We start from the raw sequence: 13619 nt of genomic DNA, 5'->3' as shown, positions 1-13619 counted from the left end.
GATGGAGCTTGCTGCAGTAGATAGGGAGTCTTATAATTTGTTGATTTTTCCTTGTTTCTTTCATCCTCTGACTGATGCTGAAGTTTCTGTACTTGTATTGTTATGGCATCCATCTGGTTAGAGTGTTCAACCTTCATAGTACTGACTTCCTTGGCATGGTCTTCCTCCATGCTCAATAACTTATTCTGAAGACATATCTGACTAGCTTCCATATCTTTTATTACTTTGTCATTATCTGCTTTTATGGTCATCAAGCAATGCTGCATAGAGTTTATCTCTTTCTCATGATTTGCTTGTATGATATCTAACTGATTATTATAATCGAATCTCATGATGGTCATTTCTTCATCCATAGTAAATAACTTGTTCTGAATCACACTTATTTCTTCCTGATAACGTGCTTCCATGGCAGTCGCTTGATTTGAATGATTGAATTCCATGATTGTCATATTTTCCTCTAGGGCCAATAACTTGTTTTGCATAGAATTAATTTCCCTGTCATGATTAGCTTTCATGGTTTCCATTTCCTTAGCATGCTAACTTTGCATGTCGGTTACGTGATCAGAGTGTTTAACTTTCATGATTTCCATCTCCTTATCACGTTTTTCCAGGAGGGTGTATAAAGTTCTCATATCCTTGATGTAATCAATTACAAATTGATTAAGCTCCATATTTTTTACCAGCTGTGTTTGACTAAACTGCATGTATTTAACCAATTGCTTTAGTTCTTCTATAATTTGCTTATCATTTTCCCTTTCATTGTCGACGTTGATTTGACAACTTGTCCCTATTTTCCCACTGTCATGGATTTGATCGGCAACGGTACAAGTGGATGGCACATTCTGATATGGAGAATTGTCTTGAAATCTTTCATCGATCGCAGGATCCTTCACAAGATCACTTTCATTCCATTGCATAATTTTAGGGGCACAAGGCAAGCTATCTTGATAACCATATCCATCTTTAAAAGCATTGACGATGTCTTGTAAAGAAGCGAAAGAATCTTTAGGACAATTATTAAACCAATTCAAAGCATCACCCTCTAAAGAAAAGGCAAATAGACACATTTTGACATCTTCATGATCATATTGGGGAGAACGACAATATCTGAGTATTGTATGAGTAAACTTGCATAGATGTTTTCTAACAGCGACTGAATCACCAATCGAAAACAAAGACAATTTATGAATGGCCACTTTCGGAATATCATGGAGAAAATCAGTAAAATGACACGGGGTAAACGAATCATCCATGATGACTTGCTTGAAGGAATAATGAGAGACCAAATGGATGATAGAGAGACCCGTGCTCAAGAAAATCAAGAGATCCAAAAGAAGCGAGCTTCTAGTAGAAATTCTTGTAAAAAATGAAAGTGGAGTCGCCACTTGAACATGAATCTAACTCTAGGATCCAAAAGGCAACAAACAACCGGATATAAGGGAGGGCTTCTTGTCTAAGAAATAATAAATGGAAGTGGAGTTGCCACCCAAACAAGAAATGAACCGAAATGTCCAAGTGCTAAAAGTGCAGATGAAACGATTAATGAGATGACGAAAGATAGGGTGATGAAAAGATCAAATGACGCCAGGAAATGTTGTGTCGCTTGACCGGATAATGAATGGCTGAAAATATGAGATGATTAAAACGATGTCGAGAAACCAAGGACAAAAAAACTCTATCCTCGGCAACGACGCCAAAAAATGTTGTTGTTGCCGGCTGAAATGAAAATATGACAAATGAGAAGAATGATGAGGAAATGTCGTTGAAACGCCGAGAATAAAATGTCCCCGGCAACAACGCCAAAAATGTTGTCGTTGTCGGCCCAAATGAAAAGATGAGAAATGAAAAGTCGTTTAAATGCCAAGAATAAAATATCCCTGGCAACGGCGCCAAAAATGTTGTCGCATAGAATGTCTAGGCACCACGACAACGGCTTAGATCGGGGGCTGTGACCTTGATCCCCAATCTCTCTATTTAAGTTGTCTCCCTACAGCAGACTAGGGGGGTAGACCTTATGGAAAAGTGGAATGAAGAAGAACTAGTTGGGAACCAACTAGTTTGGGAGACACAGTGAAGCGATCAAGTACTTGATTAAGATTTAGCAAGACTTATAGGGTTTGATTAGATTTTAAACGATTGATACCAGTGCCTTATGGAGTCAACGATCTTGCTAGGGAAATTAAGACCAAGTAATCGATTAACAACTGCTGCTTAGATGAATGACTATTTTATATGAAATGAAGATCCTAAAACTAATGTGAGATGCAAGAATCTTGGTTAATTTTAGTTAAATGCCTATTTAAATGTGAACCCTTCAATCCTTTCTGTGTTGAGTCTGATTTCGTAGTAATTGGCAGAGAGAAAATTAGGAGAAGCACACTAAGGTGTGATTAACGATACCTCTCCTGAAATTCTAACATACCCAGTGCCTCCGGCGTTGCAGAGAACTGTGGCTCTGACGACTGCAAGGTCACCATTTTAAGTACTATTAAAACAGGCTTCTCAAGAAAAGACGGATGGAGATCTATCTGTCTATCGACCAAGCTTATGCTTGGAAGTAAATTTTATCTATGCAAAGTTAACTTATATGCAAATGCACCGGAAGATGAGATGAAGTTAGACTCGAGAATGGGAAAACACTTATGCTGCAAAAGCCCTCAATTACCCAAATGAAATGCTCGCCTTTTTTTAGATGAAGACTTAGAAAATAAACTCTTGAAGATACTATAGTTAAAACACTAGCTTATTTCAAATCTTCTTGATACAATTTAGCTCAAAGAGAACAAAAACAACTTTGTAATTCGATATCAATGTCAACAGATGCTCAAAAAAAATACTTAGTTTATGAAACAAAGGATATGCATTATATTACAATTCCATGACAGAGTACTTAATTTTCAGAAATTAGTTTTTAGGACATCAGTGAGAAAAATTTTATGACAACAGAGAAATATGACAATGAAAATAGTAAGCTATCAATGATATCTTTATGCCAAAAATTTACCGAAATTTTTCCAAACTTGCCCACATGAATTATCAAAAAATTTCAGTCTGTTATGATGTGATTTCCAGAATTATATCAGATCTGATATACTTATTACAGCCAGCGATTAAAACATGAAATAAACCTAATGATGAATGTCCAACTCAAGAAATTAATTCCTTAATGTATTAGACAACTTAGGAACTGATTTTAGGCTAACCCACATGAAATTTTTCCACTGTTATATGTCAGACTTCAAAAACAGAATTATTTAGAGATAATAGTGACCCAAAATGTAGATATAGACCAAATTCTTGATACACATCAAACATAAATGACTTATTAATGTATTTAACAATTTTTTTAGTTAATTTCAAACCACTTAGATGTGTTTTTCACCACTATTAGAAAGGTATATGACTGCTGTAGCAAACAGTGAGGAAAAAAATGGTTTAGAGATCAAACCCTTAGGCCCTAGGCCTTGAAGATCACTTGCCCAAGTTGCCAAAAAAATTTCAATATCTGAAACACAATTTTTTACCAAATTTTCTGCAAAAAACCAACAATGATTAGCTTCAGAAAATCAAATATTCAAATCAGAAATGGAGCAAGGGAATTTAGGGCCAATGAGAGCTAGCACTAGGCCCAATAGAACTAGCGTTGGGCTAGGAGAAGGCAGATCTGGGCTTAGGAGCCCCAAAACTTGAAACCCTTGTTCTGAAAAAAATTATTTTGCTTCAGATCTTCAAATTTATTGCAAAATCTTTAATGGTTGGCCTTGTAAAAAAAATTGGGATAAGATCTTGCCCTCCAGGGCCCAGATCTAGCTCAGATCGGAAGATTTACTTGGCTGATTTCTCAGATCTATTCCTGCAAACAATCTTTGAGCCCAGATCTTGCCCTCCAGGGTCTAGATGTAGTTCAGATCTGAAGATTTACTTGGCTGATTTCTCAGATCTATTCCCGCAAACAATATTTGAGCCCAGATCTTGCCCTCTAGGGTCTAGATCTAGCTCAGATCTGAAGATTTACTTGGCTGATTTCTCAGATCTATTCCTACAAACAATCTTTGAGCCCAGATCTTGCCCTCCAAGGTTTAGATCTAGCTTAGATTTGAAGATTTTCTTGACTGATATCTCAGATCTATTTCTGCACAGGTGAAGAGAGAGAAACCCAATACCCAATATGTACAAAAATAGAGAAAATCTCAAAAACCCAAGTGTTAAAATTCAAAATTATGTTACAAAATTTCAAATCTATACAAGTAAACAACAGATCTATACAAATAATTTACAGATCTATCAGATCTGAGGAGTATGAGTCCAACTCTGTTCCCAGATCTGATAATCTAAGGCTCTTAATAGCCAGATCTATCAAAATTTCCACAAATTATTTAAAAGATTTTGAAATTTTAGAGAGGTATTAGCCCAAAAACACCCTGTAGAAAAAAGATTATCGTTAGATAAATCCTGAGGCTTATATGAAGTAAACTCTTCAGAAAATATGTGTTGAGAGTTGGCTGGTCCACCCGAGAACTATCCCCAAACGCTCAATGAGAACCTGAGAGATCTTCTGCAAACACTAAATCAACCATCAAATCAAGTAGAGAAATAGAACAACAATAAAATTCTGAAGAAATAAAGATACCTGCTACTTCAATCGAATTTAAAAATGTTACCCTAGATCCAACAAACTGAATAAGATATCTGTATTCAGATTATTCTAAGAGAGCTATTGATTGATAGTTTTCACATAATATTAAGCAGAAATTAAAACAATGTTACCATAAATTCATGAAGATGAACACTATAGCACATTGAATCCCAAAGACTTTTGCATTAATTCAAAAAAGTATACAAGAGAGCTTGAGAGCTTCGTACATGATCCAGAGATCGGATCATCTCAACTGACAAATGACCTCCTATTTAAAAATAAATCTTCTATCTGCTAGTTCGAGTGATCCTTGTCAAAGCAATTTCGACCGTTGATGAGGATCAAAATTTATTTTAATTTCATCCGTCGAAATTTTAAATTATTGCGGAAATTTCGAATTTTTCAATTAAATGCATTTTAATAAATTCAAAAATTAAATTTTTGAATTAATTTCCTCAAAATTTTGACTTTGACTTAAACCCAGGGACCAAAGACTTAAAATTTAGCAAAATAATCAATTAACCTTAGTCCCTGGACCTTTTTAAAATTTATTTTTTAAAGGACCCACGAATTTTGCCTTTGGAAAATTTAAATTTACCTAGGACCTATAATTAAATAAATTTCTAGCTTAGGATTTTAATTAATTTTGGTCAGAAAATTTAATTAATTAACCTATGAGGGGATAAATTATTTTTCCAACCCTCAGGACACTTTACATCATGATTTTCACATTTTTTACATTACAAGGGGGAAAACCCATCTGAAAATGACCCTCACAGACTACCCAATTCTGCGACACAAATATAATCTAGCAAATCAAACAATTTGTAATAAAATAACCTAACCAAATAGTTAGGATTATTCCCAAATCACTTTTACATAGACTCGATCTAAAACACTAGGACTCCCCTAAGATCCTAGTGACAAAATCCACTCCGGCTTTTGGGGTAAGGCTGAAGGAAATTCTGCCGACCATCCGAGAATGGATCGGTGAGACAAAAAACCCCCTGGAATGTAGATCGTCACCAAAAAATTAGGTTTACCTAGGCAATTACATATACGACACGGATCTGCTGAGATTATTTACCATTTACACATGCAAAAAGGGTTTACCACATAACATGATGATCAGGATGATGATGATAGTTGGATAGCATGGACACGTCGAACAGATGCTATCCCTTTTGTGAAAAAAGGGCGTGTACTGCTATGGGTCGTTGACACGTAGTGGTCAATAGACCCGATCACCGTTACTGAGGGTGATCTGCACGACATCGGTGAGACGGTGCGCGATGTCACCTCCGAGGCCCTCCAAAGCTTCGCGCAAGAGAACCAGATTGTGTTGGGGGCCCTCAGAGCGTAGCTGCAGGAGTTGCAGGTGCGCACTCCTCAGGCTGGTACCCTTTCGACCAGCCTCGCAGTAGGGACAACTGCAGTAGAACAGATGCTGCGCGCTCAGACAACAAATACAATAGTGCTGCCGGAAGGGGCACTGGTGACAACAAATGAGGCTGATAGGCCTATGATCAGTGCACTGAAAGGCATCGGGATCAACATGGCTGCACTCCCACGGGAGATGCTATACGTTCTGCAAGATGGGATTACTGTAGAACTGCGGGCTAGGGAAAGTTGCGTGTTGCAAGTGCTGAGCGAGCAAAAGATCAACATGGAGCAGTTGAGCTTGCAGCGCGAGGAAGTGGTGTCGCAGAACAGGCAGATGGTACATGTAAGAAGCCTGTCAGATGGTCCTTGAGTTGGCCATCCCAGCAGACACACCAGCAAAGGCGCACATCCACAGACTAGCAACAGGGGTGCGCGAGGCGTAGGAAGAAATGGCTAAGGTCCAGTTGGAGCTGAACCTTCAGATCGCAGAGCTGCAGTTGAAGGTGCAGCCGTCCACCCCTCCGGAAGTAAGAGAACAACGCGCCAGTGCTATTACATCAGGGCTGGAAGAGATTGGTAGTGCAGTAAGGGACTGCACCAGAATGTTGGAGGAGTCATTTGAGGTCCTCACGAATCTGTAGGAGGACCCCAACATCCAGCGCTTAGAAACAGAGGCGCGTGAACTCCAGTAGCAGTATGACAACGTTAAAGGGACCACGCAGACGGTGGCCCTCACTCAGAGGCTCGCACGAATGCAACAAGCTAAAGCACTGAAAGAGCAGGTGGACGCAGCACGGCACAAAGAAGCAGTCCTGAAGGCGCGCGTTCAGCCTTGGATCAACGAGGCCTTCACTATCACAGCAGCAATTGAAGGCAAGCTCGCACAAATGTAGGGGACACAGGAACAGGTCCAGGGAAGCAGTTTTGACATCGCGGTCTCAGAACAACGGGTACAAGAGATCCAGTAGGTAGTCGCTCAGTGCGCTGCCGACCTTGCAGCTGTTCGAGCAGAGTTGGAGGGTCTCTGCACGAAGATCTCCACGCCGACAGAGTGACTCGAGGGTGAGTCATGATGTTTGTGTTGGGGGCTTGTTGGGCGTGGAATCCCCCCAAGGCATGTTTTGGGGCTTAAAGCCCAAGTTTTGACCAAGTCCTTTGTAAAGGCTCCACGATTTGTGGGCGCGGAGCGCAAAGTCATAATAGAGTCACAGGGTTGTCCGCCCTTGTTTTTGTAATGTAATGCTGGCTTGAAAGATCCACCCATGGTCCGCGGACGATGGATTGTATAAATAGAGCGAGGCTCTAAGTGTAGAAGATAGTTAAGGAAGGAAAGGAAAAGAAGCATGAGGAGTCTAAGAGCTTGAGTTGAAGTGTAAAGTGTGTCTTGGGTCGTAGAGTAGGAGAAGGCTCTACAGCTGTGTGCGCAGAGCCCTAGTAGTCCGCAACTGAGTGTGCGGACCCCTGCAGCTGAGTGCGGAGGGCAGGTTGAGTTTGTAACCGTGGGAAGAATTAATAAAGAGAAGTTTTATCATATTTTTGTGTATCTTTTCCTGTTTTATGTACTATTGGGTATAATTTACAAGTGTATTGTTTATTTGTTGCGCGAACTCATATGAATGTGTTGTATAAATAAATATAACATAAGGCATCCAATTACGCGAAGATAACTAACTGGTGTAGGAAGATAAGTGAATAGTGCAGAGTGTTGCTCCAGCAGCGCGGAGGCCCCACAGCCCCTGGTTAGGGCTGCGCAAAGATAAGTATATCAGGGCGCGAGGGACGGGGAAGTACACGAAGTAACCTGCACGAAGGGATTAACAGTTGGACCAATTCAACCCCTCAGACATCTCAAGGGTGCAGGTTCCAGCAACCCCCCATACTACTTCGGGTGAGACCTCAGTCCATGCTCTGCGGATTGTTTCCGAAAGGGCCAGTAGTATAGGGAATTGTTTGGCTAATTAACTCCGAACCTGGGTCAGGCCCCAACAAGCCAACATGCATATCTCTATATTGGAGCATTCTAACATAATACAATTGGCGGGGACATTTGTTGCATGGCCAAGGAGGCTCTCTTTGTGTAACTTGATAGCCTCTCTTAACTAGGGGTAAATTAAGTTGATGCTAAAGAATGCCTCCCCTGACACCATTGGAGGATAGAAATCCATTACTCTTCTTAGTGTCTGCTACAAGATTTTGGCTAAGGCCTCTGCACTTAGAATATAAAACTTGGCTTCACAGATTTTTTTGGGAGTAGATAGGGTGTGTCCAAGGTAAGTTCATTCTTGATATTGTTATTTTGCATGGGAGGCCATGGAGAATGGTTAGGATTCCTCATTTCTCAATATTGACTTTGACAAAGCCTATGACATGGTTGATTGGTCCTTTAGCGTGGAGATGCTTCAATGCCACGATTTTAGACCCAATTGTATTGCAACGATGATTACCCTCTTCTCCAATGCCTTAGCTTTTGTTTTCTTCAACACCTTCTGATCGAAGTATTCCATTGCACTGTTCAATTAAACTAGGACGATTAACCTCTTCTCCAATGTGTTATCTTTTGTCTCTGTGGACACCTTCTGATGGAACGTATTCCACTGCACTGTTCAGTTAGACCGAGGGTGCACTCTTACTCCTTACTTTTATGTTTTAGTTGCTGATGCTTTGGGGCACTTATTGGAGTCAAATAGGATGCAAGGGAGAATTCAGGGTATCTCTCTTTCGGATGGGTTTGAAATGATTAATAATCATTTTGTTGATAATTTTGTCCTTTTGATGCCCTTGATTAGAACTCGATGGAAGCTACTAGGGGTTGCTTGGATATTTTTTGTAGTGCTTTTGGGACAATGGTTCGTGAATAGAAAATAAACTACTGGTTGGTTGGTTGGTCTTGAGGATTTGAGGATTCTCCATTTTTGGCATTTTACCTTTATTATTGAATTAGGTCAAACCTGGAGTGATTGTCCATTATCTTGGGATTAAGTTTAGTATTAGTCTTTCTGTGTTGAAACTTGATATGTGGAATTGGTGCCTAGAATGACTTCGGTCCAAGATTTTGGTCTCTCTTATTCTCAACGCCTCCCATATCTACAATGTCTCTTGTTGGTTCTTGAGTAAAGTGCAAGTCAAGAGATTGGAGCAGGTCCTGATGTTTGTTCTTGGCTCCAAGTGTTTTGATGAGAGGGGCTCCCTATGGTTCCTTAGGGATATTTTCACTTATGCCCAAGGTGGAAGGTGGTCTTGACCATATTAAAGTGGCTACACAAGTTCGTATCTTCGCTACAAAATGGATAGTTAGGGGCCATGAGGGTGTACCTCATGGCAGATCCTCTCACGTTATTGGTTACAGTGTGCCTAGCATTTACTGTTTTGATTCAAGGACCTTTTGGGTTATTTGATATCATCTCATCCTCTCAACTCCTGAAGGTGTCCAGATCAATCATTTGTGTGAGCATGTGGGAGACCTATAAGCTTCTCGCCCCTTTTGGTCAGATGGAACTTCTCTAGAAGCACTGGAAGATGGGATTTGGTGTGGCACTCTATTCGGAGCTGGTTGCATTAGGGGAAATGTGATTTTGAGTGTCCTAGATTTAAAGCTTGTACATTGAGTAAGAAAGAGATTTTCTTTTTGAGGGATCTTTGGGACTTTGCGTTTGGGGACCAGAAGTGGTGGAGAGAGTTAGCTCTTCAAAAGGCCTCCTGTCTTTTGATAAGTTTTCTATCAAAGACAACATGGGATTTTGCCTCTTCGTGAGGAACGATATAATAAGATGAAAATAGATATATAGGGCCCTTTTTGGAGGGATTCGGGATGGAGTTTTGGGAAGTTAATTCAACATGTGATACCACAAAGCTTTTCTCCTTTTTGTGTTGAATGCCAGATGGGCATCTTCTAACCTTGACGATAAGTGGATTTGTCAGTTGGATAATATTTGGTCTCTCTGACTCAGTTACAAGCTTCACATTTTTGCTTTGTTTATTTGTTTACCAGGGGCTGCCTTCCAAAACCTGCCTTTCTAAGAGTGGGTTGATGGATGGCCTTAGACTTCGTTGTAGTTGCTCAGGGATCCTGAAACACATTCTATTTGAGTGCAAGTTTGCTAGACTTGCTGGAGATATGTTTAGGATCAACACTTAGTGTTGTTTCAAAGACATCTTCACTGGCACACAACTCTTATTGGTGACTTGTGGTCATTGATACTATCTAGTTATACTGGCATTTGGGGCTGCCTTCAGATTACAAGGTTATTTACCATCTGGAAGTTTGCGAAAGTATGTTTACTCTGTTCAATCCATTGTTTTATCACTTTTGTTGGCAAGCGGTATGTATGCAGTTGTCTGCCAAAGGCTATCTCCTGATTAAGGATGCCAAAGAATTAGATGCTTTAGCTTATTTCGAGGTTGTTGCTGCTCTAGTAGTTCTTAGGAAGAGGATACCAGATTCCATTGCTCCTGTTTTGTCTTCAGCTCTATTGTAAATTTTCTTCTCTTGATATAAAACACATTAAGGAATTAAAAGAAAATCTTAATATAAAACTTAAAAAAATTGTAAAAATGTTTCCTTCTTGAAGGATTTGATCCCTCTTAGTACTTGATATATCCGAGGTTAAGATTGATCTAGTCTGGTTTGTAGGATATTAAATTCAATGTTTCCATAGTCAATTGACCATATGTGGAGTTGATTCTAATCGTGTACTTCCTCTTTGAGCCTACTACCATTTTAATTATCTACTTCTAGTAACCACTGGTTTTCATATGAACCACCCTAGATCTATCTTAAGCCCAGATCTACCAAGCCCCAAGTATGTACCTTGAGGGACATGATCCCTCTCAATGTTTGATAAATCTGTGGTTAAGATGGATCCAGGGTGGTTACTATTAAATTATATTATACCTTTTTAATATAAAAGGTGGACATGACGTCAATGTTACACTCACTCATGACACATCTCAATGCAATGATCACATCATGCTTATTTGTTGTACTGTGGATCATTTGATCTGTTAATGCTTAAAAATGTTCATATGCACTTCCGATTGTTTATCTTCCTACTGTAAGATGTAAGTTTTGAATATTGAAATGGATGTCTTTGGCTCACTTTCATGGCCAATGTGTTTTGAAATAAAATTTCTTGAACCTATTAAACATGTTTGGGAAAATTGAATTTGACGATATTAGTTGTAAAATTCTATATTATGCTGGATTATATTTGTTTGCACTGTTTCTAAGGCGTTTTTCTTTAATCATTCAGAGAATTGGCATTCCAATTCCTCAAAAGGTAATTAGCAAGCTAAAATTTTCTAGCTATCATGCATTCTTTTACTAGTATCGAGTGTGTTGATAGCAAAATCTCCATTCCTCTCTCATCTGGCAGATTCCATGTGAAGGTATGGTTGTGACAGGGCCAACAGAACAAAGGGTTTGTGAGGGATTGCAAGCTTTACAAGCTGACGCAGTTGTCATTGGAAGCTATGGACGTGGCATGCTTGCAAGGTAAGTTGCAAGTGATTGATTATCCCCTTCAATTCCTTTTCTTCTATTTCAGACAGCATAGTGCAGATGCTTGAATTTATTTTATAGTTAAAGATGTTTTAGAAAAGAGTAGTGTACTAGAGACTAACAAAAGATATATTGGAATTGTGTATATAGTGTGCAAGTTTGTAGGCATGGGCATTCACCCCTTTCCTTTCTATAAGTGTGACACTGAAAGCCATCTGTTCCCGTCTTTACGGTTAAACCCTATTTTTGAGGAAGACCTTCTAACTGTCATTGAAACTGAAGTGCCGCATTCACTAGATTAAACCCAATTATAATATTGAATGATCATTGCTTTTCGGGAATCGTTTGGCTTCTGGAGCAGCGTTAATGCATTCATTATTTATAGAGCTTTCAAACAAGCTTGCGCCCTTCGTTTATGGATGTCTAAAGATCAACTATGATAACGAATTGTTTACCCAGAGAGTCGAATGCTTTCTTCTTTTTTATTATTTATTTTATTTTACAATATTGTCGCCATTGCATGCTGCTTTGTAGTATCAGTGCTTCGTATGCCAGCGCAGCACATAAAAAGGGACATGGGTTATTAAATATTAGAATGTACTCTGGCCAAATCAGCAAAGCCATATCTGGCGAATTGAAATACACAAAAGATAGGGCATGAAAATGAGTTCAATTAAATTATAATTTAGATGCCTAGTAGTGATCATCCCATCAATTTCCTAGAGCTTGTCATAAAAAATCAAATTTATGCTCCAAATGCCAGTGGCTGAACCCAGACATGGATCTCAAGTTTGCGAGCTCAATGTTCAGAAACATCTGCAGGATGCGACTCTTTTGGGCAATGTCGGTTCATTTTTTATAAAGCCAAAAATAATGTCTTTAGTTTTCTATATACGAGACATTTACTCGTGGTTGTGTGTGTTTTTTTTAACAAAACAGATTACTAATGGGTGTGTGTGTTTTTTTTAACAAAACAGATTACTGAATTGTTGTAAATCTCGATCACCTAAATTTCAAATTTCTCTCAACATTTCTATTGTGCTGGTTCTTTTCTTAAAGTATAACCGTACATGGTGCATCTTTGCACTTACATTGTGTGGACTACCTGCTCAGATTTTCTTGATGGCTTTAGGTTTTTACAGTGTTCCATATTTATGATGGCCTGGTTGTTTACTAATATTTTCCCATCTAAACTTTTATGCAGAACATTCCTTGGAAGCGTCAGCGATTTTCTGTCCCACCATAGTCCCTGCCCAGTCATAGTGGTGAAGACACAAAAGCAAAAGGAAGAAGACGTGGAAAAACAAAAACAAGAAAATATCGGAGACCTCCACCAACATGCCATTTGAAAAAAAGCCCCAAAGAATCTTTGTGATGGGCTAATAAATTTTTCATGTAAATGGATTTGGATAATAGGATTTGTGCTTTCGATTATGTTTTATCAGCATATAATTCTAAATAAACGGATTTGGCTTAGCAAACGGAAGTTCCATGCCATGCCACATTGAGAATGTGGGCACCTAATAAGCGTGGAGTTACAATTGAGCCTCGAGAGCTAATGCATTCAAAATTTAGAACTTGTGTTTCAACTTCTCGTCAATTTTTTTATTATTTTCCAAAGCATTTATAGGTGTCAGTTATTTTAGACTAAAATCTGGTTTACTACTATACGATGTCTAATAAATGTGCCAATCCTTTTTCAATTATGAAAGACACCTCAGCTATAAACCTCTTATATACAAGATTAATTGGTTACAATGTTAAGGTATCATGTTAGAGTTTAACAAATGATGGTGTTAGAGTTCAACTAATGATGGTGTTATGATCTCTCTCGAGAGTGTAAATTTTTGTACAAGTGATCTGAAATGGCTTCTCTAAACAATCTCTCTTTTTAACTTTGTAAGAATTAAGTTTAATTTTGCAAAGTTGAGTGAGTAGTCCAAAAATCTTTTTCAATTGGAAGATGAAATGAACCATTGTGATGGTTGGCCTTCCAAGGCAGCCTACCAAATATGAAGGTTGTGGAGAAGAGAGGATAATGAAATGAACCATTGTGATGGTTGCCCTTCCAAAATAGCCTACCAAATATGAAGGTTGTGGAGA

At 38.9% G+C, this 13619-nt stretch overlaps 1 protein-coding gene across 2 annotated transcripts in view; it reads left to right on the top strand.

Annotated features, from left to right (window-relative positions):
* Positions 1-13105, top strand: part of LOC149222364 (uncharacterized) — a 214265-nt gene extending 201160 nt beyond the window's left edge. Inside the window, exons 7-9 of one of the 2 annotated variants that reach the window (XM_089385393.1) lie at positions 11269-11295; positions 11392-11510; positions 12721-13105. In XM_089385393.1, the coding sequence (XP_089241519.1) occupies positions 11269-11295; positions 11392-11510; positions 12721-12865 (291 nt within the window). In that variant the 3' untranslated portion in view covers positions 12866-13105. The remainder of the gene's footprint in view (positions 1-11268; positions 11296-11391; positions 11511-12720) is intronic. The other variant, XM_089385394.1, reaches the window with a different exon arrangement.
* Positions 13106-13619: the final 514 nt, after the last annotated feature.

Source organism: Pinus tabuliformis, chromosome Q (assembly GCF_031772625.1).
Source record: "Pinus tabuliformis cultivar Carrire ecotype Pingquan chromosome Q, CPIR1, whole genome shotgun sequence".
Lineage (NCBI taxonomy): Eukaryota > Viridiplantae > Streptophyta > Pinopsida > Pinales > Pinaceae > Pinus > Pinus tabuliformis.
The sequence above is the reverse complement of the archived record's forward strand: the minus strand, read 5'-3'. Positions and strand labels throughout refer to the sequence as shown.